Raw genomic sequence first — 26,976 nt, 5'->3', positions numbered from 1 at the left:
ATCCCCGGATATGTAACAGGACCTCAGACATGTCCCCTCCCGGAGATGCCCTCACTCGGCTGTGCCCCACGTCCCTGTGTCCCCCCCACTACGCGATGCCATGTCCTGTCCACCCACCCACCCACAGCCCCGTGTGCCCCCACGTCCTACCCGCGCTCGCAGATGAGCTCGACGACGCTGTGCTCCATGGGGACGGGGTCGAGGCAGCGGTGGGCAGCGCTGGCGGCCACCTCGTCCAGCAGCCCCTGCACCACCCGCTCGTCGGCGGCGAAGCGCCAGAGGTAGAGCTGCAGGTAGTGCCCGTCCACCTGCACCTGCTGCAGCCCGAAGCGCCCCAGCGTCCGCAGCCGCACGCACTCCAGCAGCGTCTTCAGGCTGATCTTGATGATCCCGGTCAGCACCGACACCTGGGGACGGCAGGGACACGTGGCACAGGGGGACAGGGATGCTCCCAGGGCAGGAAGGCCCCGAGGCACGTCTGCACAGGGATGTGGGGACACTGGGGACGCCCCTCGCTCAGCCATCAGCTCCGAGGATGCTCTCATCCTGGGCACCAGTCCCCAGGGATCCCCCAAGTCCTGGGACATGGGATGTGGGGACGCTGGGGACGTGACAGCTGGGCAGGTGGGCAGTTTAGGGCCCCTGGGGACACGGGGAGCAGGGGGAGCCCTTGGGGACATTTAGGAGCACGGGGAAGTCCCCACGGCCTCACCTTGTTGAACTCAACGGGGCTGAAGATGTCAATGCGTTCGGAGAAGAGCTTCTGGATGTTGCTGAGCAGGTGGGTATCCATGGGGGCACTGGGGACGGTGACAGCAGGCCAGTCAGGGACAGGGGACAGTCAAGGACTTGAGAAAGCCTGGAAATGTCGGGGCAGGGACAGAGGGACTGCCAGGAGATGTGGGGATGGGGACACAGGGGTGGTCAGAAGACACCGGGATGGTTTGGGGGCACGACGACAGGGGAACATGGGGACGGGCAGTGGATGTGGGGACAGCCAGGGAATGTGGGCATGGTTGAGGATATGGAGAAGTGAGACAGCCATGGGACACAAGGCACATGGGGATCACCCATGTAGGTGATACTGGGACAGTCCGGAGGACACAGGGATGGTTGGGACATATGGGGATCACCAGGGAACACTGGGACAGTTTGGGGACAGGAAGAGGGTCATGAGGAAGGTGCAGTAGTTACTGCAGGGGGCAGACAGGGGTGCCAGGGCGGCCCTGAGGGTGCCCAGGGAAGGCCCGGGGGGCGGCCAAGTGGTGGCTGGGGCTGACCTGGGGGTGTAGCTGGGGGCGTAGCGCCCAGGTGCCCGTGAGCTGCTGTAGACGGAGAAGGCACGCCGGCTCGAGTCGCTGCTCTGTGCCCGCCGCACCCCCTCCTCGAAGAGCTGCCCCACCTGCGGCACCGTGCCCTCTCAGTGCTGGGATCCCAGAATCCACCCAAAATACCCTCTGGGACCGCCCCCAAAACCACCCAGGATCTCTTAAATCCTCTATGACCCTCTCAAATCCTTCCGAAATCCTCAAAGATCCTCAGGGGCTATACGGGGACCTCAAGGATCCCTTCTTGACCCCCTTCGGGGACTTCAACCCCACCCCCCAGGACCCTCTGGGACTCCCAACTCTTCCAGGAACCCTCTGGGACATCTGGGAACAACCAAGGGACTTCAAGGACACCTGCAGAGGTCCTCTGGGGACTTTCGGAAATCCTCAAGGACCTTACGGGGACCTCAGAGTCTCTCCAGGGACCCCCCTGGGGGACTTCGGGCCCCCCTGGCCCCGCCGGGCTCCAGGCGTTGCCCCAACCTGGACGTCGATGGCGGTGATGTCCTCGACCACGCGCTTCATGACGGCACGAACGTTGCGGGGCTCGACGGTGCCCAGCCAGTCCCGCGTCTCCACGCTCTTCCGAAGCATCTGTGCCACCGCGGCGCCCTGGACCTGCACGTAGTGGTCGAGCAGCCGCTGCGCCGCCCCGCGCGCCTCCGCGCACAGGGCCGGCCCCGGTGTCACCGCCGGGCCGGTGTCCTGCGGGAGCAAGGGACACGGAGACACGTCGGGACACATCGGGACACCCTCCACAGCTCTGCCCCGCAGCGCTGTCCCCGCCCTCACCGCTGGCCCGGTGGCCTGGGGAGAGAAGGGACGTGGAGACACGTGGGGATGCCCCTGTGCCTCCACCATCTGAGGTCCTGGGGGCACGGGGACATCAGGGGACACACGGGATGCTCTCCAGGCCACCCCACCTGCAGTGGCGTCACTGCCATCCTCGTGTCTTTGAGGTAGCTGGTGGGACTTGGGACATGCAGAAGCCCCTTGGGGACGTGCTGAGGTGCCCTTGGGGACGTTTGGGAGACATTGGCATCTCCACATGCGCTGCCATCCCCAGGGTCATACTCTGGGCGGACGCAGGGGGACAGGAGGGCACTAGGGAGGGACTTTGGGGACATTTTGGGGTCCCTCTGGGACATTTCGGGGCACACAAAGACAGAAGGAAGATCCCCACAGCTCGACACACATCATCATCCCCACCACGACATCCTGGGTGGATGCAGGGCCACGGAGGAACTTCCTGCCATTTGAGGCCCCACAGGGCCACTCGGGACCCCCTTGGGGACATTTTGGGGACAATCAGACCATGTCAGGTGCACTCAGGGATGTTTTGGGGGACACAGGGAGAAGGAAGATCCCCACGCCTCCATGCGCACCGCGGTACCACCACTGTGTCCAGAACGGACGCTGGGACACGGAGGGACGCAGAGCCACTCGGTGACATCTTGGGGACCTCCAGGGTCCCCTCAGGCCCGTTTTGGGGCCAACTCGGGCAGTTTTGGGGGCTCACCTGGGGGGGAAACTGCTCGTCGGTGAGAGTGAGGATGTAGCTGATGGTGGTGGCCTCATAGTCCAGGCAGAGGCGAGCGAGGAGCAGCAGGAGGGCTGGGGGTGCCGTGGGGGCCCCCCGCTCGGCCGGGCCGTCGGCGAAGCCGCGGGCGGTGCGGCACAGCGAGCGCACGAAGGCCACCACCAGCCCCTCGCGCACCGCCTCCACGCAGAACGCGCCCTGGGAGGCAAAACCGGGGGTTACACCCCAAAACCACCCCCGCGGCACCCCGCAAAGCCACCAGCCACTCCATACAAGCTCCAAACCGCCCCCGGGACCCCCGACCCGCGCTGTGCCGCCTCCGAACTGCCCACCACCCCCACAATCTGCCTTGCACGAGCCCCAGCCTGCCCCGTGCAACCCACAAACCTCCCCGTGCCAACCCCAGATCGCTCCAGCGACCCACCGAACGCCCCGTGTGCCACCCCCCGACCTGCCCCACGCCACCCTGCGCTGCCCCACGACCCACCTTGAAGTAGGGCAGGGTGGCGAAGGCGACGTCCTTGGCGGTGAAGAGCTGCACGTACGCCAGGACAGCCTTGAGCTGGCCAAGGACGGAGGAGGCGAGCGTGGCCAGGAGGTCGGGCAGGCCGGGACCCTCCTTGCCAGGGGGCCGGGGGGCGGCCAGCGCCTGGCGCACGTCGCCCAGGCAGCCCAGGAAGAAGGTCTGCAGCGCCCGCAGGTAGCGATCCACCCGCTCGCGCGCCGCCCGGGCCACCAGCGTGGCGCCAGCCTCGGCGCCGGCGGCGGGCAGCAGCTCCAGCAGGGCGCGGAGGCGGCGGTGGAAGCGGTCGAGCGCCCGCACCAGCAGCGAGGTGTCGCCCAGGCCCCGCTCCAGCGCCAGGCGCCGCTCCAGCAGCTGGAAGTAGCGGGCAGTGAGGGCGGCGGCGAAGGCTTCCAGGCGGCCGTCGCCGGCCCCCGGGCGCCCTTCGAAGAGGCTGCGGTACGAGGCGGCGAGGAGGCACAGGTTGCCCACGAAGGCCGAGCTGCCGCGGTCGACGAAGTCGAGGATGTCGGAGGCGGGAGGCGGCGTGGCGGCGGTGCCGGAGGGGTCGGTCGGCGGCAGCTCGGCCTCCAGCGCTGCCAGCTCGGCCTCCAGGCGGGCGCCGGCGTGGCTCAGGAACTCCTGGCACAGCTCCTCGGGCGGCTCTTCCAGCTGCAACAGCATCTCCACGCACTCGGTGAGCTCCTTGGGGTCCAAGGTGTCATTCCTGGGGGGTGGGGGAAAGGGGGGGTTACTTGCGGATGGGGGGAGGTTCTGGCATTAACAGTGGCACCGCAAGAAAACAGGGAATAAGCGACAAAAGCCATTAGTAGGCTTCAGAGCACCTATCCAAAAAACAAAGGGGAAAAAAACACCCTTCATAGCATCAGCATGTTCCAAAGCTAACAGTGGTTACAGCAATAAAAAACTCACTAAAGATCATTAGTAGGTCCCAGAGTTTACAACAGAATGAAAAATCACTAAAACTCAGGAGATTCCAGAACTATCCCTTTAGGATAAACACAGGAAAAATCCCATGTAACGCAGCCTTTCGAAAGCTCGCGGTAGCGGTCAGAATCATCGCCCTCACTCTAGGAATGTTCTGCGCAAGAGATGTTCTGCTCCAGGGTAAATACCCCCCTCCCCTTGAAAAGCTGTCTCCTGCAGCAGTTATCAGTAGGTTTCAGAGTTAACATACCACAACCACCATCACCCTCCCCAAGAGGGCCGTTCACTGGAATGGCTATCGTTAGTTTCCAGAGTGAACCCCTCTCACGGGCTGTTTCCCAGAGCATCGGCAGGCTCCAGAGTGAACGCACCGGAGGCGCGCGCGGAGGCGCTGCGCCAGGTCGGCCATGATGGCGTGGCTCTCGTCCTCGATGGCGCGGAAGGAGGGCAGGTGGCGGTAGTGGCGGAGCACGGCGCGGGCACGGGCGTGGCAGCGCAGGGCCCGGGCCGGCTCTCCCCCCGGTGCCGCCCACTGCCGCAGCCGCCCTGGCACCTCCACCAGGGACTGCAGCTTCCGCAGCAGCGCCTGCACCCCTGGGGGGCCGGGGGTGATGGGGCAGAGTTAGGCATGGCGGGGGGCGGGAAGAGGAAGAAAGGGGCGGGGCCAGGAGCTGAATCTGCCCCCCCCGGGGTTCGTTTGCCCCCCAGATCTGCCCCTCAGCCCTCTCCCCCATTATCTGCCCTCCAGCCCCCCAGTTCTGCCCCAGAACCCCCAGATCTGCCCCCCAAGGTGCCCTCAACACCCTTCGATCTGCCCCGACCTATCAGATGTAGCCCCCAGTCCCCCAGAGCTGCCCCTCTCCACCCTGGATCTGCCCACCGGGACGCCCGCCCTCCCCATACCAGCCAGCTGGGCGCCGCGGCGGTGCCGGTCCTGCAGCGCGGCGCTGACGCGGGCGCTGGAAGTGCTGATTGCGGCCATGTTGGCGGCCAAATCGTCCATCTCTGCCTCCATGCGGCGGAAGTCGACCTTCATCTTCCGGATGGTGTCTGCGGAGGAGGAACTGGGAGCCGGGGTCCCTCGGCTGCCCAGCACCCCCAGTCCCTCCCAGACCCAGCCCCTCCCAGACGCTCGGGTGCCCCATACTGGGCGCTCACCAGTGGCGGAAATGAACTTGTTGTAGTTCTCGTAGAGCAGCGTCTGCATGTCGCTGTCAAGGGCGCGGATCTCCCGCCCCAGCGCGGCCTCGCGGGCCAACAACTGCCCCAGGGGGCACTCGCTGCGCACCTGGAGGGGGGCAACAGTCGCGTAACTGCCCCCCAACCCCACTGCCTGCCCTGGAGTCCCCCAGTTTACACCCTGGAGCCTCTAATTGCTCCCCTGGGGCTCTAACTGCCCCCCCATAGCCCTTCTGAGATCCTCAGCTGCCCCCTGGACCCTGAACTGCCCCCCCGGGGCCCTACCAGGATCACCAGCTGCCCCTCTCGGAGCTCTGCCTATCACTTGGGCAGCCCTGATTGCCCCCCAAGCCCCTAAATGCCCCCTCGAGTCCCTCCTGAGATGTGAAGATGGCTCCCGAGAGCCTCCTCTGCCCTCCGGGGCCCCCTCCGCTGCCCCCCAGGAGCCCTATGCGCCCCTCCAATGAGCGCCAGCTGCTCCCGGGCACCCCGAGCTGCTCCAGAGGGCCCCAGTACTGCCCCCATAGAGTCCATACCGCCTCCTAAGGAGTCCCTGCGACAGAAGGTCTATAGGGGTCCCGCGGGGTCCCTCGGCGGGGTCCCCGGGGGGGTCGGAGGGTCCGTCGGGGCCCCCCAGGGGCCGGACCCGCGGGGCGCCCCCAGGGTCCCCGCCGAGGGGCGGCACAGGGATCCCCCAGCGCCCCGCGGGGGTCCCGGAGCGCCCCGTCACGGGAGGGGGGGGCTGCGGGTGGGGTCCCCACCGCGACCTCGGGGGCCTCCCGGGGGGCAGAGGGCACCGCGGGGTCAAAGGTCACCTTGGTGAGAAAAACTTCCGGGTCGAAGTGGGGCCCGTCGATGTCTGCGGGGTCCGGGGTCGTCTCCGCCGCCTCCGCGGCGGACGGGCCGTAGTAGCGCTGGAGCGGCCCGTGGGGACGCCGCCACCCGCTCCCGGTGCCGGTGCCGGTGCCGACCTCGGGGCTGCCCGCAGCCCCGCTCCCTGCCGCCTCCACCTCCGCCATCGCCTCCGCTCCCGGCCGCTGCTTCCGGCCCTTCCCCGCAGCGTCACTTCCGCCGGGGCGTCCCCGTTGCCGCGGCAACCGCGGCCCGGCGCGGCGGGAGCGGAACACGGGCGCGGGCGGGCCCGCCTGGTGGGAAGAGCTCATCCCTCGGGATCGCCGAGCCCCGCCGCTCCCCCGCGCTGGCAGGGGCCCCAAACCGTGGTCCTCCACACCAAACCCACGCGGTTTGTAAACCCCTCCAGGGATGGGGGCTCCGCCGCCTCCCTGGGCAGCCTGTCCCAATACCTCACAACCCTCTCCGGAAAGAAATTTTTCCTGATATCCAACCTGAATTTCCCCTGGCGCAACTTGAGGCCATTCCCTCTCGTCCTGTCATTCCTAACGTGGGAGAAGAGACCGACCCCCATCTCCCTACGACTTCCTTTCAGGTAATTGCAGAGAGCGATAAGGTCCCCCCTGAGCCTCCTCTTCTCCAGACTGACCAGTCCCAGCTCCCTCGGCCGCTCCTCATGGGAAAAGTTCTCCAAACCCTTCACTAGTTTCGTTGCCCTTCTCCGAACCCGCTCCAGCACCTCAATGTCCTTCTTGAAGTGAGGGGCCCCAAACTGGACACAGTACTCCAGGTGCGGCCTCACCAGTGCTGAGTACTGGGGGACAATCACCTCCCTGCTCCTGCTGGCCACACTGTTTCTGATCCATGCCAGGATTCCGTTGGCTTTCTCGGCTGCTTGGGCACACTGCTGGCTCATGTTCAAGCGGCTGTCAACCAGCACCCCCAGGTCCTTCCCTGCTGTGAAGCTTTCCAGCCACACTTCCCCGAGCCTGGAACGCTGCAGGGGGTTGTCGTGGCCCAAATGCAGGACCCGGAACCTGAAACACAGCAGCTCCGGCGAGCGAAAGGTTTATACACCAGGCAGCGGGGGTTTGTCCGAAGAAAAGGCGGTTTATTTTAAATTCCTTTTTTTTTTTTTACAATCCTGACAGGCGCAGTATTTGTGAAGCTACACAGCTCTTACGTCAGTCACAGGCAGGTGGAAATGATCCAGTTATGGCAGAGTACAGCTGGCATCACGACGCGAGCGAGCAGCCTGAGGATCGGCCCAGCACGGCAGGGAGGGGGCAGGGAAGACGGAGCTCCCGGAGCTGGGGGCACCACCGCGGGGGGCACATCTGGCACGGGGAACACCTTCATCAGGAAGGACGGCTCTGCGAACAGAGCCGGGAGGGATGTGCCTCGCCGCACACCTCACGCGAGCACCGCAGGCAGGGATGCCCCGAGCACCGGGAAGGGCCACGCGAGTGTTCCTGAGATGACCTTCTGCGTGAGTGAATAAATAAAGAATCCAACCCTCCGGCCACATCCTTCCTCGACCTCCCACCGCCACCCCACCAGCTGTTTCAAGTCTCACCTGACCTCAACCCCTGCTTTACTCGCACCTCTTCCCAAAGTGGTCTAACACCGGGTTCCACAACAATGGATATTAACTGGACCGTTTGCTATCCGGTTTTTCTTTGCACTGATTTAACAGCCTAAGGGAGTGCCTTTGCCGGAGCGTGGGAAGGTACTGGGAGATACTACAGGTGTGCAAACCGAGGTGGCTTATGGACTTTGGCCCTTCTTTCTTGCAGGGTTGATGCCCAGCTTTATGGCATCCAATCATTATTACCCAACTGGGCTGAATTGAATATAATTAATTAATTAACCTAAGGTACAGATCCTGCCTACAAAAGGCGGGCCATTTCCTCCTGGCTGTGGAAGATGCAACAGTGTCCTTGGAGCTGCAGCCCAGGCTGGTGAGCAACAACTGGTGACCCCAATGTGATACATCCGAGAGACCCTAAGGACCCCGACTCCCTTGCCGGAGCTGAGAGCCCGAGCCAAAAGAGCCAGAGCCCAAAGAGCCAGAGCCTGAGTGAGAGTCCTTTGGTGAAAAAGGTAAAGCTGCAAGCCCTGATGTGGTATTCACGGGAGGGAAGCGTGCTGGAGTTGGAATTAATGGACTGGGTCTCTGCTCACTGTAAAGCCTTCTTGAAAAACCTCTGAAAACAAAAAACTGTAAAACAAAAAGGGGGAATTATGGCATCCAATCATTATTACCCAGCTGGGCTGAATTGAATATAATTAACTAATTAACCTAAGGTACAGACCCTGCCTACAAAAGGCAGGCCATTTCCTCCTGGCTGTGGAAGATGCAACAGTGTCCTTGGAGCTGCAGCCCAGGCTGGTGAGCAACACAGCTTTACCCAAAATGATGATAAAGACCACCAAGGCAGCGTTTAAATAAAGTCCTGCTCCTCTGCAACTCTTCACTGCAACAACTGGAGAGTATCAGGGTCCAGATCTACTGCTAGTTTCATTCCAGAGCAGTACGGATTTCATTTCAGCCCAGGGACGCCAAAGACATTAACAAGTCTCCATGCCAAGGGGAAAGTGAGACCAGCTATCAGCCCAGTGGCCACACTGGAACGTAAGTCACGCATTCAGACTTCCGAATCTCACAATACAGCATCTTAAACTCTACAGCTTCCAAAGCTTGGCTGCTCGACTAAACTTCTGAGTGTCGACAAGTCTCTGTATTTGCCAGCCACACCTCCTCATGAGCCTGGTACCACCTATCAGCACGGGGGGTAACGTAAAAGTGGCCCTTGAAAAGAGGCCGCAAGACACGGACGGGGCAAGAGATAAGGGCGTAAGCGTTTAGCAACATCAAAATCATGTTATACAGGAAAATCCATCGAGAATCAAACATACTCATTTCATAAAGAGACGTCTGAGACCAGCCAGAACGATGACAAGAAGCTGGTGGAGATAAAAGTTATTTGGAAGGTCTGGAACCTTGGAAGGACTCCACCATGGGGCAGACTGAGAAAGGCGCTGAACAAGTCTGTCAACTGTCACGTTTTTTGGTCTGTAAAACTCGCAGAGCAGCAAACTCAAGTCCCTGCTTTGGACACAAGATAGTAGAGGATGAAGAAAACGACAATCAGTCCTGCTGAAACAAAGCAGAGTAACTTGCGGTTGTCCCTCCCGGAGCGTGCCATGGTGGAGAAGCGCTTCACGCTGCCGGTCAGCAGGCCAGTCACACTCATAAAGTCTGAATCCTGAACGAGAAAGAAAAGGGAGATGGAAATAATTATGAACAGATATCCCTGAAGAACGTCCCACTTCCTGGCTAAAACACATCTGCACGGGGAGCCACGCAGCAGCTGCCCGTCTCTCCGCACCCATCGCGTCTCTCTCGGAAGGTCCTTCCCCTCCTGTGCTCAGGAGCAGCACCGTTCTCACCACGCTCAAAGCAGGGGGAAGGTCTGTTCCAAAGGTGAAACGACCCGCCTCCCTGTTTCTAAAACCGGGCCAAACGACCTGCTGCTGGGCTGTTCGGTTGTGCCCACGCAGCTGATTCTGCCCAGAACAGCTGCCAGCTGCAGCTCCACAAGCGAACGCTTCATCCACAGGAAATGTCTCCGGATGAAGCCGCTGCCGGTAACGCTCACGAGCACAGGACAAGGACGGGTTTCTTGATGTTAGCTCTGCTCTTCCTTCAGCATGGGACAGCATCCGTGTGCAGCTCTGCCAGAGGGGGCAAACAACTCTCAAATTAACGCAGTTCAGGCATTTCCATTTTGACTTTGGGTCTGTTTTCCTCATCCACAAACTACCTGGAGCTTCTGCTGACCTTGCTCCTGAAATGCTTCAAAACCTTCTCTGTAACACAAGCACAATTCCATGCCGATTCAGGGCTTCTCTGTTCAGGCCTTTTGCCATTACACCTTTTATTCTCCTGATTTTTGGGCTGAGCCAATATCCGTTTCGGACACTCCAACACTGTCACTGTACACTGTTATTAAGCTTCTGAGGTGAGCTCACACCTTTGACTCGACTGGTTTCCACACGACAATTATTTTTTCTCTCACTTCCATCACCAGCTCCCCAACATCCAGCACGTGCAGAAAAATCTCTCCGAGCACCAGTCTGACGGTGCTAATCTCCTGAAATCTCTGGGCTGGCTTCCCTCCCTCTCACAATTCAATAATGAAGTACTTTTCTCCTAGAAAGCCTCAGCAGGTAACCCCTCTGCTACAGGAATCTGCTGTTCTGGCCTTTCCCCAGCGCGCTGTGATTTTCCATCAGCAACCAAAGCCTAAGCGGCAGATTACTCCGGAAAGGGATTTTGGTTTTACCGGGAGCTGTGTGTCAGAAAGATGACGGAACAGGGCACCAAACAACCGGAGTGGACCCAGAGCATCAGCTTTGCTCCTTCCAAAGGCATCAGTGAGCTACGAAGTCCTGACAGGCAGTCTGTGTTTCAGATGCTACAGTGAGTAACCCTGACAGATTCCTACAGCAGCACCAAAACCACCAGACCAGCTGACGACCAGGCCCCTTTCCCAGCACTAGCCACAGCAGGCAGCTCTTTAATCCCAGTAAGAAGGTAATCTCCATCTGTATTTCCGAAGCACGCCATCCTACATCATCTTTCCAGCTGCTCGACACCAACCATGTCGCGCATCTGGACACAGCAGTATGAGCAGCTGCTAAGTATCTGATTTTGCATGTCAAGAAGCCCCCTGGAAACGAGTTGATCACATTCCCTGGATTGCCAAACCAGCCACCAGGATCTAACTTTGTCTGCCAAATCTGAACTGCTGCTGAACTTTCACAGGTAACGCCGCTGCTGAAGGCCAGCACAGAAAGCCAAGCTTTTTACGCTTCACTGGTTCCTTACCATGCCATCCAGGTACCGGTTCTGTTCGTCAGCATCTTTGTCGATATCCAGCGCCAGCTGCACAGGACAAGGAGGAAACCGTTATTAACGAACGAACTTTTCACGGAGGGAGAACCTCGAACGCGTCCAGTGCTGGCGCGGTTTGAAACGCACGCCGGCAAAGCTGCCCGCTGCTTTTGTGTCTCCTGCACAGACAGGCAGACGCGTGTTCCGTAGAGGAACAAACCAGGATTCTCATTTGGTCTCAGGATGCTGAACTTTTCCAGCTCGGAAGTGCTGAAAATAAAGCCTGACTGGATGAAACTTTTACATCCAGGACAGGAGCACTTAAAACACCGGGATGCAATGGCAGCAGCTCAGAGTCTTCCCTTCTACAAGGTCAGTCAGTCACTTCTGTCAAGCTCTAAATCCAAGTATTTGGTGTCGGGAGGAGCGAACCAGCTTTACGTACGCACAGACACCTGTATTTTTCACAACCAACACACCTGCCTTTTTATTGGGACTTTTTTCCCCGAGGAGGTGCGCTGAGCGACACCCCTCTGTGCTGCTTTTACGTTGCTCTGTGTGCCCAAAACTCCTTCCCCGAGCGCTGTGAAAACCGCATCGTTCCCGTTAGATGCTGTTGCTAAACCTCAAAAGTGGAAATTCATAAAGCCGTCCCTGGCACAAGTGAAAGTTGACCATTACATCACCAGCCACCTCTGTATTGACCACAGGCTTGCATCTCCCGCAAGACCCTGCATGGACAACCCGGATAACCGGTGCCCCGTCCTTCCTTCGCCGCGGCACCCGCCGCGAACTTGGCAACTCACCGACTTCAGCCTGGTGACCTTGTTGGCCAGGCTGTCTGCCATGCGCTTGTTCTCCACATCCAGCATGTCCTCCATGGCGCTCGGGCTCTGGCCTGGTGGGAAAGAGCAGGAGAACGGGTTTTCTCTGGCCGACACGAGTGCGGGTGCGTTTGCTCACCCATCGTGGCGGTGAGGCCGTGCCAGCGTGTTGCCCAACCGCTCCCGGCGCGCCACGACAGCCGTCCCAGCTCCCGGCCGCTACGGAGCGGGATCTGTGCCACGAAAGGCTCCCACGCTCTTTTTGACCAAAACACACCAAACGTCCCCCAAGGGGACCGCCTGGTACCCGGGATCTGTGCCACGAAAGGCTCCCACGCTCTTTTTGACCAAAACACACCAAACTTCCCTGAAAGGGATGGCCTGGCACCCCCGACACGTGCCCGGAGCCCCCGCAGCGGCTTCGCGCCTCGGCGGCACCTCCCGCGCCGCCCGGGGACCGGGACCGGGACCGGGACGGGGTCCGGGCGAACCGGGCGCCCTCCGCCGCTCGGCCCTCGGGGCTGTCCGGCTGTGCCTGCCCCGGTGCCGCCGCGCCGCAGGCCCGAGGCGGCTCCCGGCCGGCGGCGGCAGCGCTTCTTTCCCCGCCACGGCCCCCACCGGCGGCGGGGACCCCCGGCCCGGCCCCGCCGCGCCCCGGCCGCTCACCTCGACCCCACTCCGCCATGGCGCCCGCCGGCCCCGCCTCGCCGGGCGGAGCCGCGCCGGCCGCCGCCCCCGCAGAACGTCCGCCGCGCCGGGGCCCCGCGGTGCTGTGCGGGGCGGGCTGCCGCTGTCCCGGGCGGCACCGGGACCCCTCGGGCTCTGCCGCCGCCGGGCGCACGGCAGCGGCCCCCGCGGAGCGCCGCCGGGGGCGGGCCGGGCCGGGGCAGGAAGCCGCGGCGGCGGGAGGAGGTCACGGCGCTTCCCTGCCCGCCCCGGCGGCCCCTCCGCCCCGCTCCCCGCGCCGCCTTTCCCCGCAGCGCTGAGGCTCCCGGGGCCGGCGGGGCCGGGAGGAGGCCCGGAGCGGCGCCAGCCCCGGCCCGCGGTCGGCCGCCGCCGAGGGACTACGTGCCGCAGGTACCGCCCGCGCCCCGCCGGGGCTTTTGGGGCAAAAACCGCCTCGCAGGGGTTTCCAGAGGTGCCAGAATGGGAGGGGAAGGCGGTAACAGTGCGAGGGGGGAGCTGGGGCTGTGGGAAGATGGGGGGACATGACAGATGCTGCGGTCTGCTCTCGCCTTTCCCTCCCCAGAACGGAGAGGGGTCTGTCCTGCATCCCGGCACGGAGCCGGTGTCATCCCCCAAACCCCTGCGGGCCCCCGGGTCATCCCCCAAACCTCTGCGGGCTCCCGGCACGGAGCCGGTGTCATCCCCCAAACCCATGCGGGTTCCTGGCCCGGGGCCGGTGTCATCCCCCAAACCCCTGTAAGCTCCCGACACGGAGCCGGTGTCATTCCCCAAAACCCTGCAGGCTCCCGGGTCATCCCCCAAACCCTTGTGGGCTCCCAGCATGGAGCCGGTGTCATCCCCCAAACCCCTGCGGGCTCCTAGCATGGAGTCAGTGTCATTCCCCAAAACCCTGCGGACTCCCGGCACGGAGCCGGCGTCATCCCCCAAACCCCTGTGGGTTCCTGGCCCGGGGCCGGTGTCATCCCCCAAACCCCTGCAGGCTCCCAGCATGGAGTCAGTGTCATTCCCCAAACCCCTGCGGGCTCGCGGCACGGAGCCGGCTCCCAGGGCCGGTGTGGTTTCTTGTCGTTGGGCACGACCAGTGCTTGGCCGTGTTGCAGAGCAGAGCCCGAACAGGTGTAGGAGCTCGCACGTACTCGGATTTGCCGGATTTCCCATCGCCAGGAGCTCCTTTCCAGCACTGTCGACTCGCACGGCTCCACGAGCTGTTAGACTCGAGCCTGTGCCTAAAATAGTCCCATCGCCGGCGTCCTCGTGCGCAGCTGCTCGCTTGCGTTGCCGTCACGAGGCGCGTTATCGTCCGTGATGGCAGCAGTCCGGGCCGCGGCCGTGCGGTTCCGCTGCCGGTGCAGGGTGTCTGCCATAATCCGATGGATGCACCGACCGCGCGGAGCCGCGGCTGCAACGAAATCCTCATGGTTTCTCTCTCTTCCCCACCTTAAAAGGGAGCTCCGCCTAAGCGAGCCAGGAGGACGCTCTCCTCTCTGCCTGCCTTTCCTCTCCCTCCCTTTTTACTCCACAGGAATGTTTCTGGATGGTTTTTTGTTTTTACTCCACGGGAATGTTTCTGGATGTGGTTTTTTTTCCGCCTGTGCAGTAGCAGAAATCAGGCCAGCCAGGGGAGGAGGAGGCAGGAGCTATTTCGGGGAGCTGCTGTTATCTGCTCCGTGTTAATCCCCTGGCTGGCTGGGGGGAAGGTTTTCCCCGAGTGCTTTACTGGGAGGGCATATATTAAACATGGAAAAGCAAAGAGAGGAAGAAGAGGATTAGAGGGAGAGAGAGGAAGCTGGCTGCGGGTTTTACTCGGGTTATCCATCTGCTCTGCTTTTATGGATGCAGCAGCGTGAGCAATCTCACTTGGATTTTATTTTTTCTGTGTGTTTTATTTTTTTTTTCCCTCTCCTTCCTTCCCCACCGCTCCCTCCCTCCCTCCCTCTCAGCTCTCTGTATCGAGGTCGCTTTGCATCACCATTACTGTGGAATCCCCCTCACCCCCTTTCTTCCTGTTTTCACCTCCTGCTGTAGCTGAGCTGTTGAGATAATGGAGCTCAGGACTGTGGTAGCCACGGTGGAAAGCGGGGAGCAGGACACGGTTCTCAAGGTGCTTCAGATCTACAACCAGGAGGTGAGTGGGCATCGGGCCTCTACCTGGCGCCAGCTGCTGCTGGAGGAGCCTGGGGCAGGCTGGCTGCGTTGTGGGATGGCTGTGCCACCCGCCTGTCCCCGGTCCGTCTCCTCTGAGCGCGTCCGTGTGAGCATCACTGCCATAAAAATGTTACAGGCTGCTTCGTCTTGTACTTGCAGATGGTTTAATGCTCCATGTTTTGCTAGGAAGCAGCTAAGCAGCCTCCTTTTATCTCGGTTCCTTTGTATACTGGGAGCAAAGCCTGTAGAAGGGATTTATTTTATTATTATTATCCAGGTCCCAAGTAGAACCTGGCAGGGAAATAAACATCAGTGTGAAGACTGAGTAGGAGGTTTGGAGGTAATAGAACGGAGGGGTGGGGAGGAGCAGCAGGTGAAATGGTTGTCGTGATTTGCAAGTAAAAGATGGTTAGAGGCGGACAGGGATGGGCTGCTGGAATTTGATACCGGTGCCTGATCTGAAAGCTGACCATAAGAAGTAAATAACAAATACAGAATATCAAAAAAAGAATGTTTGGGAAGCAGAGATGGAAGTGTTTGTAGCCTTAAAGTGGCAAAAGATTATCTGGGGGGGTAAATCCCTTTTGAAATAGGCTCTGGATGTCAGGGAAATTTCCTTCGGAGGGTTTCCACCAGGGTAGGGCTGGCCCTGCAGATCTCCGTGACTCATTCTGCACCACTCCGGAGTAGGTGGGAAGCCAGTGGGGAAAACCTGTGAATGTTTCGCACGAGTGTGCAAGAGGGAGAACGTGCAACTCTTTCCAGCAGGTGGTTTTGAAACGGGAGGCGGTAGCTAAGGAGGAGCGAGCCCCCGTTAAAGACAGCCTGCAGGATTAATGTTGCCTCCAGCAGGTGTAAGGCTGGAGAAATTAGGAGTGCAAGTGGAGTTTGATGTGCAACCAGCTTGAGGCATCAAGCGATGATATTTTCTGTCAAATTCCTCCTGCTGGATCCTTTGTCGGTGTATCAAGCGTAGGAAACTTGGGAGAACATCCGTGGTTTTGCTAGCCCGCCAGAAGAAATGGAGCAATCAAAGAGGACTGAGAAACCGCACATAAGCTAAGCAATTTCCTTGTATAATTTTTTTACTGGAAAAATTGGTGGTACTGTATCCTCTTTCTGGTGATATCTTTTCGATTCGCTATTGTGTGCGCAGTCAGTTTTTGATTGCCAGGAGTAAGCTACAGCCCAAGCGAAACCACAGGCATGGCAAAAATATGCCCAAGTGAGGTTTCAGGAGCCAGCAAAGAGGATGCGACGGGAGGAGAACACGTGGCGTGGTTGTCTGCAGAGCACCTGGGTTCCAGGACCGGACCGCCAGCTCCTCGCAGCGCGGTGCAGCAGCCCGCGCTCGGATCAGCACGGCAGCCGTACCGCTGTCCGCGTCCATCGCTGCGCGCTCCGGGCTGGAGCGGCCAAAGCCATCCCTGGGATCTCGGCGACTGTGGCGGAGCTGATCTGCAAACCGTGTCTTCTGCTTGTCAGCAGAGAGGAGCGGGCAGCACCTGCACAAGGCAGTGAAGGGCTGGGGAGGCTGCGCTTGCAGGGCGAGCGAGTCGGAGAACACCCGTGATCTCCAAAAGCTCGGTGCAGTCAGCCCTGGGCTTGGCTGGGCAGGAAAGCAGGTAATTAGGCAGCTGGACAACTCGTAAGGTGATAAATACTGTGGGAGACGAGCTCAGCTGTAGATGAGATATCCATGAATTGTGATCACTCAAGAGAAGAGTAAGTCCAGAGTACAAGAACGATCGGTCGTGGAGAGACTAATTCCCATTATTGAGCAGCTCCGTAAGCATACGCGGTGCAACTCGGGAAAAGGGGACAGCGAGCGCTGGGAAAGTGATGGGAGAGTTCCGCCACAGTTACCTCTGCGTATCTCTGTCCGTAGATCTAGCTGTATCTGTACATATGTAATTAGTGCTTTATAAATCTTAAACATTTTCATTCTCAAAGCTTTGACCAACTGCTCTCTTGGTCTAAATGAGGATTGCATCATTCCCTGGAAAGTGCTGCTTTTCCCCAGGGCGCCTGTGATCTCTTGTGCTGCCCAGTTCGTTGGAAGCAGATGGAGCCAGAAAGGAGACTGTCTGTGGAAGAACAGCCGGAATATTGAGAAACCCAGAAGTGTTTCCCATGAACAGAGAGCAGGACTGTTCATTAAGGAGAGGGCCATGGTGGAGGTGTAGAGGTCAGGTCTCTTGTGTGTCAAGTAGACGTGACCTGAATAACAGTTGTACTTCCAGACACCGTGGGAATGAAGAGCACAAGGATCTGTGTGCAAATGTCACGGAAATGGTACCTTCTTTTGGTCAGGAAAAGGAGCAATAAATGTCAAGAGGAGAAACGTGTGGGCACAGCTTGGTGGTGTCGCCGAGCAGAGGAATTACTGGCTGTTCCGGGATATTTGGGTTGTGACAAATACTCACTTCACTGCTGCAGTACTTAAAAATAAGCCCGTCCATCAGGTGGGCACAGCTTTGGCCTGGGGCATCCGGCCTCCGCCGTGGAGCCAGCAGGAGAGAGCAGTGGCCGATACCCAACACAAGTGTTTTTCAAGGATGAGAGAGAAAAAGGGGCCTCCAGAATGGTGGGGATCTCACTCGGGGAAAGCACTTCAGACCTGGTGGCGTGGTCCATACCTGAGCTTTTCAAACCAGATTCGTTCCCCCTGGTTGCCCAGCGCGTAGTTGGAGTTGCCCAAGTCGGAGCAGTGTGGGAAAGAAGAGGCAGGACGGAGCCAGCCTCGGTGGCAGGGATATTTTCCTTTTGCCTTGTTCACCGGGAGCTCGTGCTGCTGGTGACAAACCCCGTGAGTATCGTAGCCCTCTCGGAGGGCTGTGGCGCTCCGTGCCGTGCCGATCGCCTCTGTGCCGGTGGGGACCGTTCTTGGGGAGACGCGCTTGCTCCTGCAGTGTGTTTGTCGACCTGCTGCCTTCCAGCTGAACGGCCCTTCCCTGGGAGGGGGAAAAGAGTTTTGTGGATCTTTAACCTGTTACTTTATTTTGATTGTTTCCGTTTTGCCCCCACAGAAATCTCAGTGCTTCACCTTTGACGATGAGGAGCGGGAAGAGAGGAAGGTAGGCATGCTCTTTGATTTCTTCCTCTGGTGGGATGGGTAAATCCACTGCTGCGTACTCGTGTCCAGCAGGGCTTGACGGTGGCAGCTCCTGCAGGGAAAGAAATGAGAGTTTTTCCGTTAAGGCTAGGGAACGATGTGCTCAGAGCATCTGGCTCCACTTTTTTCCATCAGTGGTTGGTGTTTTAGGGCAGAGGTCAGCATCCTTCCAGTGTTAGCAAGCCCTTGGCGTTCTGTGATGCACATGGTCTCAGCCGTGGGTGTGTGGAAAGAGTGATCCTTTGTGTTTGTGGTGTGAATTTGCTGGGCAAAGATCACAGCAACGTGTGAGCCTCTGGTGGGCAAGCGTGTTTGCTGCGAGCAGCTGCAGGGTTTGGCAGAAGCTGTATATTAATGGGCACTCCAGGCTGGTGTAGTCTGGCACTCAGTGGAAGGGAACGCTCCTGCCTGTTCATTTCTGCTCTTGCACCTCTTTTGTGTCAGGACAGACCTTTGCGTAGTTGCTTGTGGTTGGTGAGCTGATCTGCCCAAAGAACAACTCTTCCTCTGGCCCGGATTATTTTCCAGCTGTATCAGTTTTGTGGTCCAGTTCATTGGTTGGTTGCTCTAACACCTGTGATAGCACAGCAAGTGTGGACCAGGCAGCCAGGGTGGAGAACAGGACCTCTTGTGTCCGTGCTATTGCCAGCTAATACCAGTGTGAAGCTTTTCCAGGTACAGCCTGACACACAGGACCAGATCTCACAAGGTACGAGCTCTGTGCCTTGCCCTGACTCGCCAATGGGCTGGAGCACTCACACGGGCCGTGAATTCAGGCACAGCTGTGGGGTGCTCCGCTTTTGGGATACAAATGGAGCACCACCCTCGAGTTCCTGGTGCTCAGTTCTTCCGAAGGTTTACCCCTGGGCACACGCTCCGATTCTCTTCGACGTGAGTCAGTCAGAGGCTTTGGTTACTTAGGACTGTGTCTAATTCCCGTGTCCGTCTCTCTCCTCACGTGGAAGGAGAAGAAGAATGGCTGTACTCTCTTGCTTCTCAAGGGTGTAACTGGGGGACGTGCTTCATGAGTTAAAGGTTGTTCAGCCTCACGTTAAGGTCTGAAATTCATTTTCTCTTCATTCCTTCTCTCAGTCCCTTTGTTATTGTGAAGTATAACTGATCTGGCTGCGTTAAGCACATCACACGTCACACAGAGTGTGACCGAGTGTGCAATCTTGGATTTCTGCGCTCTTGTAACACGGTGCCGCGTTAGAGGGATCAGAGATCTCCTGAGACCCGACCTCCCGGAGGCGGTGCGGTTGTTTGCGCGGTGGGTCACTGGTGTCATGTGCAGTGTTGGTGGTTCCAGCCAGCTGCGCCGGGCTGCGTGAAGCATTGCCCTGGCTCTCGTGCTCTTCCGTTGCTGTCGCCTACGATGCTCTTACCCGGCAGGGTTAGTTAGATCTTCAGCTGCTGTGAATTGGTGTTAGTGGAGCTCTGCTGCTCTGCACCTACTGGGGATCTGGGCTAGTGGGTCTCCAGACAGCACAAATGTTTAGGGAGGTGCTACTTATTTGAATCTCCTGAGGACTTCTCACCTCCTTTCCTGGGGCATCACGTGCTCTTCTCACCCCGCTTAGGTCCTTTTACCCTCCCTTGGTGACTTTCTGGCCCATCTCTCAGCCTTCCCAGTCTGTTTCTGGAGCACCCAAAGCAGTGGCCTCCCTAATCTTAACGCTCTGGGTGGGAACAGAGACCCGCTTGTTGCTCCTGAGTGAAGCCACAGGGACTCTTTCGAGCTGCCCTCTCTTTCCTTAAAGCAGCTGCCAAGTGAACTGCGTCAGCCTGAACCATCTGAGCCACGGGTGAAGCTGAGACACGCGGCAGAGCAGTTGCCCGTTCGTAGTCTCCCCTTACATCCAATGCCCTCTCCCAGCCATTCTTTGTTCCTTGCTGGGTGTCCCTGCTCGAACTGGGTCAGGATCAGCTGCTGGAGCTGTTAGCGGGGCCGTCTCTAGATGACGCTCGCGTCTTCCGGGGCAGAGCGGTCCAGGGTGGTGGGGAGCACGGCGAAGCGTCAGCGTGCGAGGCATTGCTTGTTTCCAACTGCACAGAAAATGGCCCAGCTGCTGATCAAGTTCCTGGAGAGAGAGCTGCAGCCGTCCTGCCAGGTGACGTGTTTGGAAAGCATCCGCATCCTGTCCCGGGACAAACACTGCCTCGACCCTTTCACCACCAAGGAAGGCCTGAAGACCCTCTCCAGGCATGCTGGCATTGATTACTCAGAGGAGCTCATCCGGGAGGTCCCAGACTTGGACGTAATCCTGGAGTCCCTCAAATGTCTCTGCAACATTGTCTTCAGCAGCCCCAGGGCGCAGGAGCTGACGGCCGAAGCCCGGCTGGTGGTGGGCCTGGCCAAGCGCATCAAACTCTACAACGAGAGGAGCCTTCCTCACGAGGTCAAGTTCTTCGACCTGCGTCTCCTGTTCCTGCTGACGGCTCTGAGGGTGGACATCCGGCAGCAGCTAGCCCAGGAGCTCAGGGGCGTCAGCCTGATGACAGATACCCTGGAGCTGACCCTCGGTGTAAAGTGGATGGACCCCTACGAAGTCGCCACCGAGGAGGGGATTCTCCCACCTTTGCCTCGGCAGGAGACGGAGCGAGCCATGGAGATCCTGAAAGTGCTCTTCAATATCACCTTTGATTCCAGCAAGAGGGAGGTGGATGAGGTAAGCTCCTTGGGTGTCCCACCCCACTGCATTCGCGTGTCTCCAGGCTGGGGTTTGACTACTGGTCTTCTCCTCCGCTTGCGTTTCCTCGTATCACATACCGGCCCTTGTGCAGTCCCCGGGTACAGGTGAGGACAGCGAGAGACTGTGAGGTGTGTCTGAACCTTCTTCCCTCGAGCACTGCCTCTGTCCAAGGCATATTAACCCTTGAGACTTTCAGAGTGTTAAAATTTAGAAGTTGGGCGTTTTTCCTTCTTAATGAGATGATTCATTGTGCAAGAGGGAGAGCAGAGCCCCCAGATAACTCGCTTCTGAGCCTGGCCCGTCACTCTTCCACCTCTGGATGAGGCCAAAGGGAAGGTGTGCTGGAGAACATCTCTGGCTAGTCCATGGGCATGTTCTGGGGCCTCTTGAGCTCTTGACTCAGTGTTGTAGAGTGAGGGGAAAGGTGTCGGGCAGCAGGAACTCTGAGCCTTGACCTCAAAAGGGAGAACTGGGAGGCCGTTTCCACTTAACCACCCTGCTGCCAGTTATCAGGCTGCCGGAGGGAGGGATGGGGCTGTGGCTGCAGGGGCAGCAGGCTCTGGGATGTGGAGGATCCCCTTTCCCAATCAAGGTTTTCGTTTTCTCTTTCGGGGCCAGGAAGATGCTGCTTTGTACCGGCACTTGGGTGCCCTCCTGCGCCACTGCCTCATGATCTCTGCGGACGGAGAGGACCGGACGGAAGAGTTCCACAGGTCTTTGTTAGATGACTAGGTCCTGATCTGTGCTAGAAACGGGTGTCCCCAAGGCACGTCCTGCCTGACCTCGGCACTGACATCCTCTGCTCTTTGGGTGGTCGCTGAGGTCACTGCTGACAGGCGTCTCTGGTTTGGCCTGCAGGTTCCTGCTGCTGCTGGACCTCGGCAGTAGCCCTGGTCTTTGCACAGTCAAAGCGTGTTTGCCAGTGCCACAGCCTCCCAGTCTGCAGGAGGAAACGTTTTCTCCAGGCCTGCCTGACCCCGAGGGCCGTATCTGATATCCTGTGCTGGGCCTTCTCAGCAGTGCCACCCGCTGCAGTGGGCAGCTTGCCAGAGCAGATGTTTGGTACTTTTTAATGAAAGAGTCCACGGTCTGGCCTTAATTAACTGTCTCTTGAGCCGTGCTGAGAAATTGCCTGTGTCACATCGCTGAGCATCACTGGTCCAGGGACGTTGGCTTTGAGCAGGTGATACCATCCTGTCTCCGAGAGAACTAAGCAGTGCATCACATTGACCATGGAGGTGAGAACGAGTGATGCAGCAGGAGACCCTAGAGACAGACCTTTGACCACCCAAATTGGTCCCACTCGGCCTCTGTGTCAGGATCCGTGGTTTCTCAGTTGTCACTGAAGTCTCTTTGGACTTCCAGCAGATAGTTCAACGACCCAAAAAGCAGTTTACTTCAGTCCCTTCTAGTGGTGTGAGGTGCTTGGGATGCAGCCCAAAGACATCTTGGATCTCAGGGTCCTCACGCTCCGGGATGTCAGTAATGAACCTTAATTTCTGGGTAGCTGAAGAACTTGTGTGAGCAAAGATCCGTGACTGTGTGTTCGCTTCTGTTCTCTGTTTAGTCACACGGTCAACCTTTTGGGCAACCTGCCCCTGAAATGCCTGGACGTCCTTCTGACCCCGAAAGTCCGGCCGGGCTCACTTGAGTACATGGGTGTCAACATGGACGCGGTCAGCATTCTGCTGGATTTCCTGGAGCGGCGCCTCGACAGGGTGAGTCGTGGGGCTGCTGGGTGAGCTCGTCGCTGCTCGCTTTCCCAAGTTTGCTGCTGAGCTCCTTTCCTTCGGCCTATGCTCATCCTCGAAAAGCCCAGTGCCAACACCACGGGAGCACCAGTAAGGCCTGGTTCGTTTGGAGATATCCCTGTACGGAAGGGGCAGTTTTAGCAGAGGCAGAACTGTTACGGTTGGTGGGGTCGAAACAAGATCTGTCAGCTGAGAACGTGGCTGCGCCATTGCTTTGGGGGCTACAGGTGGTGAGACTGGTTGAACAGTGAGTGGCTCGCTGGGTGATGGAAACATCAGTTTCTGTTTCCCTCGGTAGTGAGCTGGTGGGCAGCTTCTGGGAGCCCGAATTTGCATTATTTTCAGGCTGGCTGTGGCTTTCTGTCATAGAATCATAGAATGGTTAGGGCTGGAAGGGATCTTCAAAGGTCATCTAGACCTTTGAGGTCAACTCTGTCTCCAGAGTTATTCCAAAGGGCCTCTGAATTTTACTGTAGCACTGCTCTGCTCTGCCCTGCACAAAGATTTCTGGCATTGCCGTGCCACAGAGCGGGGAAAGCCGTGTTGGTTGGGGCTTTAATGGCTTTAAACTGAAAGAGGGGAGATTTTGGTTAGATCTAAGGAAGAAATTCTTCCCTCTGAGGGTGGCGAGGCACTGGCACAGGTTGCCCAGAGAAGCTGTGGCTGCCCCATCCCTGGAATTGTTCAAGGCCAGGTTGGATGAGGCTTTGGGCAACCTGGTGTGGTGGAGGGTGTCCCTGCCCATGGCAGGGGGGTTGGAACTCGATGGTCTTTGAGGTCCCTTCCAACCCAAACCGTTCCATGATCCTATGGGGGGTGTTGAAGCACCGCAATCCCTCTAGCAGAGGCTGGATGCAAGGCTTTGGTGTCCGTCCGTTTCCCTGACGCTCTGTGCTCGCGTTCTCCACCACGAGCCAGGCAGGTTGAGCTCAGCGTGACTAACGTGTTGCTCGTTCCGTGGGCGCTGCCGCAGGGACACAAGCTGAAGGAGAGTTTGACCCCTGTGCTGAACCTGCTGACGGAGAGCGCCCGGGTCCACCGCCAGACGAGGAAGTTCCTGAAGGCGAAGGTACGCCGTAGCTCAGCCGAAAGCTGCGTGATGCTGCACTGGGGAGAGCGGAGAATAGCGAACCGCCGGATTGTTGCCATCCTCCAAACAGACCTCCTCTGCCTCTCTACTGGGTCTGATATACGGGTGGTTGAGGCTTTTGGTACCCACCGTGGTTTTTCCACGTCTCCCACGCTCTCTGCATTGATTAGTTTTAGCTGATTTGCAAAACACACGTACGTTTTTCCCTGTCGGACCTGCCGTTGCTGTTCCAGCTCCACTGATGGCCCCTCGCTGTGCCCTTGTAGGTGCTGCCGCCGCTCCGGGATGTGAGGAATCGGCCGGAGGTGGGGAACTCGCTGCGGAACAAGCTGGTGCGTTTGATGACCCACATCGACACCGACGTGAAGCACTGCGCGGCGGAGTTCCTCTTCGTGCTCTGCAAGGAGAGCGGTGAGTTGCAGGGGCTCTGCGTGGGCTTTGGTGACGGGGAGTCTTGGAGCTTGGGAGAGCGTGGGATGGGTGACCCTTCGCAGCCAACGGGAACGTCTGTCTTCCCTTGGGCCAGATGACACTGAGTAGGGAAAAGCGGAGAGTATCCAAGTGCTCTGTGAGAAGGAGTTGCTGTCTCTCATGCCAGGGGTGAGTGAAAAGCTCTGCTGGAGGGCACCTTGACGCCCTGCAGACAGCCTGGCCTGCGTGCTGACCTCCCCGCCATGGGTGTTGTCCCTGCCGTTCCTGGTGCACAGCGTGGGAGCCCTGCTCCCTGTCAGAGCTCGAAGAAGCGTTGGTGTTCCGGGGTCTCCATGGCCTCGCACTGATCGTGCTGTTGGGGCCCGTGGGAGCAGACGGGGCTGGCAGGGAAGCACAGCGTGCTCTCTCTCCCCTTCTCCTGGCAGTGTCGCGGTTTGTGAAGTACACGGGCTACGGGAACGCGGCCGGGCTCCTGGCAGCACGAGGCCTCATGGCTGGTGGTCGGGAAGAGGGAGAGTACTCAGAAGATGAAGACACAGACACTGAGGAGTACAAAGAGGCAAAGCCCAAGTAAAGAAGTCTGCTCCTCCTCTATAGCACCCCTCTTCCTACACCTTCTTCCCACTCTGTCCCGTTCTTCATCTGCCTCCCTGCCCTCTCCCTCGTCCTGCTCTTTCAGGTGCACGTTTCCTTCCGCGTTACTTAGCGGTTTCACCCTTAGCTTCAGTGTCCTGTTCCACCACCCCTGCCTGTTCCTTGGGTGAAACGCCTCCGTGGCCAAGCAGCTCGTGGTGTGGGTGGTCACCGGTGTGTATGTTTGGTTCCTTCAGCCAGAGCCCATTCTGCACCAGACCCGTTCACGGTGTGCACGTGGCACTGTGCCTCTCTCTAACCTGGTTCCAGACTGCACTGTGGAGTTGGCAGGATGGGGATACTGGTCGCACCAGAGAAACGGGAGGGATTTGTAGAGGGGGGTGCCTGCGTGTAGGATGCACAGGAAGAGGTTGGGAGCACCACGTTGCACTGCGGTAGCGCGTGGGGCTAACGGGATGAGCGGCAGCAACGACCAGCCTTGCCGCTGTGCTCGGCGGGGGCAAAGCGGGATTTGAAAGGGCCCTTTTCCCACTCCCCTGCTTTACCTCCCTCCCTCGCCCCGGCCTCGCCGTTCCTCTTGCAGCATTAACCCCGTGACAGGACGCGTGGAGGAGAAACTGCCCAACCCCATGGAAGGGATGACTGAAGAGCAGAAGGAATACGAAGCCATGAAGTTAGTCAACATGTTTGACAAATTGTCCAGGTACTGAAAATGGTGTATGTTCGTGTCTGCGTTGGCACCTGCGTGTCTGTAGTTCACGTTTGTCACAGACCTTTCCTTGGATGTGTTCCCACGGGTACCACTAACTGAAGAGGGGCAGGAGAGAGTGGGGGAGGTACACGGGGAAGTATTTCCTTAAGCTGTGTGTTAGAGGGAGAGGAACGCTGGTGCCAGTGCTGGTTTTCCTCTGGCAGTTCCGTACCACACAGAATGGGACCCTGGGCAGCCTGTTCCAGGGAACCCGTGGATGGCAACACGTGGGGGTTGTGTCTCCAGCCATCGCCTCGCCGTGCTGGAGGTTTTATGGTCCTCTGCTTCTAGAAAGGGATTCTTGATGGCAGCCTGGGGTCGTCGTGGGCTGCCTCGGGGCGGTTTGCACGGGCCCCACGCGTCTGCTGTAGCACACGTCTGTTCCTGCATCAAATCTGTGTTACCTTCTCCCCTCTCCTCCCTGGTCGCAGAGAGCAAGTCATCCAGCCCATGGGCATCACGCCGAGCGGCAGCCTGGCACCCATGGAGAGCACCATCCGCGACGTGGCTGATGAGCGGTCGTCGTCCGACTCGGACCTGGGGCTGGACTGACCCAGACCCCCCGCCACAGAGAGCTGGGGGGCATCCACCCGCACCCCGTCCAGGTCTGGGGCTGCACCCAGAGCTTGTGCTGGGCCAGGGCTCTCCCTGGGGGTTCTGCACCCGTCCCGGACCCTGCAGTCCACAACAAGGAACACCACCTGCCTCCTTCCCAGCTCCATATCCGCCTCTCCTTCCAGAGGGTCCTCGTGGCCTGGCTCCACCTTGATCTCTCCTGTCAGCAGCCTTGAAGATTTCAGACTCCAAATTGCTTCCAGGACTTTCCAGTAGGCGTTTTTTTTTTGGTTTTTTTTTGTTTTTAAAAATGTTTGGGAAGAAGGGTTGGGGGAGGATCTTTCCGTCCTCGGGGTTCAGCAATCTGCGGAGCGTTTGTGTACGTGCCGATGCTCGTGCAGCCGCTTGGCAGCACACGCGGTGCTGTGCGCGGCGCCGAGCGCTCGGCCCTGCGTGGGGGGAGCCACTCCCCGGGTGGGAACGTGGGGGGGACCGCACCGAGGGGTCCCCTGGCCATTTGTGGGGTGTCTCCTCGTAGCACGTCCCCTTCATCAGCTCTCCCACACGTCCGCTGCCGTTTGCACCAGGGGCTGGTGTCGGTCCTGTCCTTTGCTGTGGCTTAGATTTGTCTTTTTGGTTTTTTTTTTCCCTGTTTTTTTTTTTTTCCTTTTTAAAGAAAATTGTTTTAAAGAAAATATTCCAGTTTGTCTCATGTACCGGAGTTCCAAAACTTACTGTTACACGTAGGAATGCAGAAGTGATGCTAGAATAAAGAAAACCCGACACATGGGCGTTCGGCGGTGGTTCCTGCAACGCCAGAGCTCTGAGCAGCTCGGGAAGCAGCGTTGTGTTTTTCTGGCTGGCACAGGGCTGTTCTCCCATCACCCTGAGCTTTAGGGTTTTATCTGGGAGGTAAAACTTTAGCATTAAACTGGGGCTAAGCCAGAGCCGTTCCCTGCACCACGACCACGAACGGAGCATCCCAAAGTTAAGGCGAGCATCGAAGTTGGGGATTGCAGAACAGCCTCAGCTCGGCCCCCGGCTCTCCGTCCGTGGCAGGACCGTCCTCGTCTCCTTTGCAAACGCTCCG

At 58.9% G+C, this 26,976-nt stretch overlaps 3 protein-coding genes across 3 annotated transcripts; 1 reads left to right on the top strand and 2 right to left on the bottom strand.

Annotated features, from left to right (window-relative positions):
* Positions 1–146: 146 nt before the first annotated feature.
* On the bottom strand, positions 147–6,516 carry VPS51 (VPS51 subunit of GARP complex). Its single transcript, XM_086613698.1, has 10 exons — positions 6,313–6,516; positions 5,477–5,606; positions 5,222–5,368; positions 4,690–4,912; positions 3,356–4,097; positions 2,848–3,066; positions 1,812–2,033; positions 1,281–1,402; positions 713–800; positions 147–407 (listed from the first exon to the last, which is right to left on the bottom strand). Exons 1-10 carry the CDS (start codon positions 6,514–6,516, stop codon positions 147–149), a joined length of 2,358 nt encoding a protein of 785 aa, XP_086469824.1.
* Positions 6,517–9,405: 2,889 nt separating this feature from the next.
* BET1L (Bet1 golgi vesicular membrane trafficking protein like) lies at positions 9,406–12,766 on the bottom strand. Its single transcript, XM_086613325.1, has 4 exons — positions 12,740–12,766; positions 12,056–12,147; positions 11,244–11,300; positions 9,406–9,618 (listed from the first exon to the last, which is right to left on the bottom strand). The coding sequence occupies exons 1-4, from the start codon at positions 12,756–12,758 to the stop codon at positions 9,451–9,453; spliced, it is 336 nt and encodes a 111-aa protein (XP_086469451.1). The 5' UTR covers positions 12,759–12,766; the 3' UTR covers positions 9,406–9,450.
* A 347-nt stretch (positions 12,767–13,113) lies between these two features.
* Positions 13,114–26,159, top strand: RIC8A (RIC8 guanine nucleotide exchange factor A). The gene is made up of 11 exons (XM_086612858.1): positions 13,114–13,150; positions 14,786–14,885; positions 17,935–17,982; positions 20,075–20,689; positions 21,332–21,426; positions 22,281–22,431; positions 23,438–23,533; positions 23,821–23,965; positions 24,412–24,556; positions 25,164–25,283; positions 25,763–26,159. The coding sequence occupies exons 2-11, from the start codon at positions 14,802–14,804 to the stop codon at positions 25,881–25,883; spliced, it is 1,620 nt and encodes a 539-aa protein (XP_086468984.1). The 5' UTR covers positions 13,114–13,150; positions 14,786–14,801; the 3' UTR covers positions 25,884–26,159.
* Positions 26,160–26,976: the final 817 nt, after the last annotated feature.

This window comes from Tauraco erythrolophus, chromosome 6, assembly GCF_009769465.1.
Source record: "Tauraco erythrolophus isolate bTauEry1 chromosome 6, bTauEry1.pri, whole genome shotgun sequence".
NCBI classification, from domain to species: Eukaryota; Metazoa; Chordata; class Aves; order Musophagiformes; family Musophagidae; genus Tauraco; species Tauraco erythrolophus.
This window is presented reverse-complemented; position numbering and strand designations above follow the sequence as displayed.

Excerpts from the sequence above, each read along its gene's own strand:
- BET1L (XM_086613325.1), bottom strand. Across the intron at positions 11,301-12,055 it reads AGGTCACCAGGCTGAAGTCG|CTGGCGCTGGATATCGACAA; the intron begins GTGAGTTGCCAA and ends TGTCCTGTGCAG. Across the intron at positions 9,619-11,243 it reads ACCGGTACCTGGATGGCATG|GATTCAGACTTTATGAGTGT; the intron begins GTAAGGAACCAG and ends TTTCTCGTTCAG.
- RIC8A (XM_086612858.1), top strand. The coding sequence starts at position 14,802 with ATGGAGCTCAGGACTGTGGTAGCCACGGTGGAAAGCGGGGAGCAGGAC. Across the intron at positions 23,534-23,820 it reads GGAAGTTCCTGAAGGCGAAG|GTGCTGCCGCCGCTCCGGGA; the intron begins GTACGCCGTAGC and ends GTGCCCTTGTAG. Across the intron at positions 23,966-24,411 it reads CGTGCTCTGCAAGGAGAGCG|TGTCGCGGTTTGTGAAGTAC; the intron begins GTGAGTTGCAGG and ends TTCTCCTGGCAG.
- VPS51 (XM_086613698.1), bottom strand. The coding sequence starts at position 6,516 with ATGGCGGAGGTGGAGGCGGCAGGGAGCGGGGCTGCGGGCAGCCCCGAG. Across the intron at positions 801-1,280 it reads GCCCCCAGCTACACCCCCAG|TGCCCCCATGGATACCCACC; the intron begins GTCAGCCCCAGC and ends CACCGTCCCCAG. Across the intron at positions 408-712 it reads GCCCCGTTGAGTTCAACAAG|GTGTCGGTGCTGACCGGGAT; the intron begins GTGAGGCCGTGG and ends TGCCGTCCCCAG.